This window comes from Colobus angolensis, unplaced genomic scaffold (assembly GCF_000951035.1).
Source record: "Colobus angolensis palliatus isolate OR3802 unplaced genomic scaffold, Cang.pa_1.0 Scaffold36, whole genome shotgun sequence".
Taxonomy (NCBI): Eukaryota; Metazoa; Chordata; class Mammalia; order Primates; family Cercopithecidae; genus Colobus; species Colobus angolensis.
This window is the reverse complement of record NW_012116932.1, coordinates 7,961,699-7,967,842: the sequence shown is the minus strand read 5'-3', so window position 1 is coordinate 7,967,842 and position 6,144 is coordinate 7,961,699. Positions and strand designations below refer to the sequence as shown.

The window sequence follows — 6,144 nt, the reverse complement described above, 5'->3', positions numbered from 1 at the left end:
TCCGGCCACTGCACTCCAGCCCGGGCGACAGAGCAAGACTCCGTCTCAAAAAAAAAAAAAAAAATCTTTGGTTAAGGAGGCACACAGATCCTGCCAGAGGTCAATTTGCATATCCCACATATTTCTAAGAGGAAAGAAAACAGTATCACTTTGCTCTATTTAAGAAAATTTAGGCCGGGCACAGTGACTCACACCTATAATCCCAGCACTTCGGGAGGCCGAGGAGGGCAGATCACAAGGTCAGGAGATTGAGAACATCCTGGCTAACATGGTGAAAACCCATCTCTACTAAAAATATAAAAAATTAGCAGGGCGTGGTGACACGTGCCTGTAGTCCCAGCTACTCAGGAGGCTGAGGCAGGAGAACCACTTGGACCCAGGAGGCGAAGGTTGCAGTGAACCGAGATTGCACCACTGCACTCCAGCCTGGGCGACAGAGTGAGACTCCGTCTCAAAACGAAACAAAAACAAAACCAAACAACAACAACAAAAACAAAAAAGAAAATTTAAAAGTGCATTTGACTAAGATTTACAGTTTTACCTGTAATAGTTAAACTTAAAATCAATCAACAGTCAGGTTTATGGTACAAATCTAAGTGCTGAAGACTTTCCACTAATGTGTTTCTTTGGTAAGTGAACAATTACCAATTATATTTATTTTGAAAATAAACTTACTAAGTAGGTCTCCCCATGTAAATTCCTGGTGTTGGTGTATGTGGTCTTTTTGTTATAGAGAAATCAACTCTGATCCTACGCCCATCAAGTTCCATTCCATTGGCACGTTCTTTAGCCTTCAAAAGATAAATAAATTGTTATATACATCCTGAACAAAGCCACTAATTATCCCGTAGCTGAGTAAGGTCCCACTGGACACCTCAGTTAGGCACATTAAGTTATCTTAATGTTAGCCAGAAAATAAGGTTCTGGCTTACAACACTTACAATGTGTTGTTCCCTCCACTAAATGTTCATTTGTAAAAGCTACTCATAAAAAGTTGAAGCAATTATTTTACCTAACTATAATCCTGACAGTACTTCCAGCTCCAAAGCAGCACACAATTGGCAAATTACAGCCTGTAGGTCAAATCTGGCCAGCCGGCTGTCTCTGTATAACCCATAAGCTAAGAATTTAAGTAACTAGGGGGAAAAAAAAGTATTTCATGACAAGTGAAGAAACACACGAAATCCAAATTCCAGTGCCCCAAAATAATCTTTTATTGGAATAGGGCCCCACTCATTTATCTGGCTGCTGTTGGGTTCAAACAGCAGAGTTAAATAGTTGTGACTGAGATCCTATGACTGAAACCGGAACGTATTATTTAACCCTTGAAGTTTTCTTAGCCCTTCTCTGGAAGCCAAAAGCTAAGACTGAAGCAAAGTCTTAAGTACATAGATCCTTTTCCCAGAGTCCGTATTAACAGCATACATTTAAAAAATAAAAATAACCCATTTCGAACACATTCAAGTTTGTTCATAATTTGAGGAAACATCCTTTTACCTAAATAGAATTAAAATTTCTAATTCCAATACTATGCTATATTCCAGTTCAGATGTTCAAGCTAGTGTTTATGCCCCAGTTAGTTTCTGGCACTAGAGATTAAGATAAAATTTATGCTATTTTCCGAGAGCTATGATCCCATTGCAAAAATTTAATTAGGAAATGGGCGAACTCAAGCTAATCCTACTTACACCTTTGGCATCTCAATTCTTCCTAAAATGAAGCTGTGTATCTCTCTTCAAATCTTACAATTCCACAAAGTCACTCATTGTAACTAGCTGCATTCAGCTTTTAATTGTTCCATTAGTAGTTACCCCTTCAAAAATTTATCGTTTTAAAAAATTTTAATTTCCATAAAGACCTACTTAAAGTGATTTTACCTGGAGCTCAATTCCTAATCTCAACATTGACTATGAGAGAGCTTATCATTAAGTGTTTCTCAGTTTTTCCTCTTCTCTATATTGCAGATGACTTTAGCTACCATCCTTACTGTACCTGAAGTCTGAATTTCTTAAATGGGATCTAGCCTCACATATCAAATCTTGACTCCTTCTATATTCTGCCTCAAATCAAAATCCAAATACGACATCATTCACTTGCCAAAAAAGGAACATAACTTTGCTTTTGGTTATTTTCGACTCTAGAATGTAAACTCAATGTAAACACTGACTACATATCCTGGTGGAATTGGGGTATAGTTGACCCCAGTAGGTGGCAACTAATCAAGTAGGTGGTAGGACCAACTTCTCCAAATTATACAAAATTTTTTGTTATTGTGCAGGTACCTCAGTCTCCACAAGAGGCTGGAGAAAAAGTTCAATGTATTATTGACTTGTTCTTGTCCCTATCCTAGCAACTGGTCACTGGTACTTGGCGTTAACAATTGAACTGGTGGTTTACAAAGGAACAGGTCGACTTTTACTTACTTCCTTGGCATCATCTACATTTTCAAAATATACAAAGGCAAATCCTCTTGAACGCCTAGACTGCTGGTCATATACAATAGACACATCGGCAATGGGACCATATTTAGAGAACACTTCTCTTAGATCTCTTTCTGTGGTGTACAAGCTCAGCCCAAATACTCCAAGACAACAGTTAGGATCAGGATTTGCCTAGGGAAAAAAAAAAAATTTTAAACTTCGGAAAGTTGTCATAAAATCAAAGTTTTTTAAAAAGGGAGCTATATACTAGCCAAAATGTCACTAACAAGAAAATTACATAGTAATTAGACCAAATACCACTTAGAAATTACAAAATTACAGCAAGTACTATAAGCATTTTTGGGAATGGGTAGGAAAAATGCAAAAGAAAAAATTTCAACCTTAGAATTAAGTGGGGAAACAAGCACTCGTGCTGGTGACAAGCAACCTGGCATCTTTCCTTCTATGAATTTACTCTTGAGAAAAATCCACATATTCGTAACATGACACACAAGGATAACTGGAACCACAGAGTCCATCAGCTAAAAAAAATTTTAATGTTGACACACCTTCCATTCAATTGAATGCTCTGAATTGATGAGCATGTATGGTTTGATTTTTCAAGAAACACAATACACAAGTGTATGTACATAAATGAAGCCCAAGGGGATGTGTACCAAACCATTTTACAGGTCATAAACAGCTTGCAATCATAAGAAACAAGAGCTAACCAGGTGCAGTGGCTCACACTTGAAATCCAAACACTATGGGAGGCCAAGGCTGGTGGACTGCTTGACGCTCAGGAGAGTTTTCAGACTAGCCTGGGCAACACAGAGACCCCACGTCTACAAAAATACAAGTAGTAACTGGGTGTGATGGTGCATGCCTGTAGTCCTAGCTACTCAGGAGGCTGAGGTGAGCGGATCGCTTAAGCCTGGAAGGTAGTGGATGCAGTAAGCTGAAATTGCACCACTGCACTCCAAAGTGGGTGACAGTGAGGTCCTGTCTCAAAAAAAGATGACAGAGGAAAGAATAAAGAGTGAACCATATGTTGCTAACATTCCAGATGCTGTGATGAATTTACCTAAAGATTCCATTTATTTCATAAACTAACAATTTACTAGGGAAAAATTCTACTCTACTGTAAAAACATTAAGCCCCCCTGCACCCTCCTCCTAAACCACTTGAATTATACAATGAAATCACAATAAATATCATCTTATTTGAAGTCTTTCATGAAATGTAAAAAACACTTTAACACCACCAAAAAGAAATTAGCTTCAAACTAAATGAGAAAGTTAGGAGAGCATCTAGCTGGGTTTATGCAGCCTGGAAAAAAAGAGTAACGTTAGCATACAACTGTATTTTGAACTAATGTGCTAATACTATAGTACAGTACAGTAATGCGCAGTGGGAAGTTTCTTTTGATGGGCTAAGGAGTTTACACCATTGTGTCAGTATTATGCTTAAATGACAGGCAGCCCAAACGCAGACCCCATCATGAAGATTAACTTAAAAGACAGTCTCAAAACACTAAAAAGTTCCCTCAGGCATCCACTGCTAAAGCTCTATTGTCAAAATCAGCTCTAACTTTAAGAAAAAGTAAATTTAGGCAGTTCACTGCTTCAAAACCAGTTTTTCGCCTTACCCGATTCCCAACATGACGCCTGCGAGTAGACATGGGAGAATGGCTGTGGCTGTGCCGTCTACGATAATCTCGACTGTAAGACCTGCTACGTGATCTTCTATGGGAGCGGGAGCGAGACCGTGACCGGGTATAATGCCTTCGGGAGCTTCTTCTGGATCTAGACCTGCAAGACAAAGACATCTCCCTAAGGTTACGACTGACAACAGATACTATCTTCTTTATTACTCTATTCTAAAGGTAAACTCCAAAAGAGGGAACAATCCAGGAATATGCTAACATGGTTACCAACTTAACAGGATCAATACTTTTCTTCTCTAATTATTAAGTCATTTCAACTTTGCTAGGAAGCGTTCTAAAAACCACAAGCTCTCCTCCAGTATTTCTTCCAATTAAAGACACATTACTTATCTTTTGCAAATCAAGGCATGCAGCATTTTACTAGGTTGGCTTGTGCCCATCTTTCCCCCTCAGAAAACCATTTCTCTACTTTTCTGTCTCCCATTATGCCCACCATTAACTTAATACAGTAACAAAATCACAAGTATTCCCCAGCAGTTAAAAACAAAAACAAAAAAAATCGAGTGGCTCTTGACTAACTAGAGTGACTCTAAGTTGTCATCGAAACCAGGACACATTTAGGAAAAGGGGTGCTATTATGCCTGACCACAGGCATACACTGGTATTGTCCCAGGCAAACCAGGATGTGTATATATATAGCCTACTCTTCACCAACATTAAAAAAAAAAAAAAAAAAAAAAAATTATTCTCTGGACTCTTTCAAGGCATCAGTTTTACCTGCCCTCTAAGTGTACGATGCATGCATTAGAGATTCCAAGAAACTGCCTGAAAAGTGGTGGCTTTCCAAAATGGCTTATGAAATTTGCTTTTACAAGACTAAGACAGAGGCTATAATTTTTATTTTTTTTTAATTTTTAAGGTGGGGTCTTGCTCTGGTGGGAGGAGACTCAGATGGAGTGTACCTGGTTCACTGCAGCTTCAATCTCCCCAGATTCCTGCCTCAACTTTTTAGAGATGGGGTCTCCCCATGCTGCCCAGGTCAGTCCCAAATTCTGGGGCTCAAGCAATCCTCCCGTCTCAGCCTATAATTCTGCTTTCATTATCTATATCTGTATCTATATCTATATATATATATTTTTTTTGAGAGAGAGTCTCGCTCTGTGGCCCAGAGTGGAGTGCAGTGGTGCAATCTCAATTCACCGCAACCTCTCTCCCGGGTTCTAGCAATTCACCTGCCTCAGACTTCCGAGTAGCTGGGACTACAGGCATGCACCACCATGCCCGGGCTAATTTTTGTATTTTTAGTAGAGACGGGGTTCACCATGTTGGCCAGGCTGGATCTCAGGTTATCTGCCTGCCTTGGCCTCCCAAAGTGTTGGGATTACAGGCGTGAGCCACTGCGCCCAGCCTCATTCAATGTTTAAAAAGAATACAACATTTTATTATTAACATTACAAGTTATCATCTAAATCCCTTTTATATTCTAGAATATTTGAACAGAAATCCAATTACACATTAAATTGATTAAAAGACACAGAACCTTAAAATCTGATTTACGCTTCTGCTCTGCATTTCTCAGAGTAAAAGTACTAAAGCAAAGCTTTTACCAAAGGCTAAAACTTAAGCATAGGGCTGCTCTGTACACTACTGAGATTCAGACATTGACCTTTCTACCTCATAACTTACCTGTATGATCTGCTATAGTAGTCCCGATCATCATAGCCCCGATCATATCCTCTGTCATAATAATCCCGACGGCGAGAGCTGCCACTATGAAGAAAAAAATATCAGGTGACCTCCCTTATCTTTCTGGACATGACTTTTTATATCTGCTAGTAGGTCTTTTCTGACACATTAACTGGAAAATAAACATTATTCCTGTTAAAATTCTCACCCATATTGAACAAACATTGCCCTTTTCCCCCGTTTCAACATACATAAACCTATTTTTAAAAATCTTTGGTTGGCCGGGCGCGGTGGCTCAAGCCTGTAATCCCAGCACTTTGGGAGGCCGAGACGGGCGGATCACAAGGTCAGGAGATCGAGACCATCCTGGCT

General features: G+C 39.3%; 1 protein-coding gene across 1 annotated transcript in view; it reads right to left on the bottom strand.

Moving 5' to 3' along the window:
• TRA2B (transformer 2 beta homolog (Drosophila)) overlaps positions 1-6,144 on the bottom strand; it is a 23,130-nt gene that overhangs the window by 5,084 nt on the left and 11,902 nt on the right. Inside the window, 3 exon segments of the mRNA XM_011953422.1 lie at positions 676-791; positions 2,424-2,612; positions 4,069-4,231. Of these exon segments, the coding sequence (XP_011808812.1) occupies positions 676-791; positions 2,424-2,612; positions 4,069-4,231 (468 nt within the window).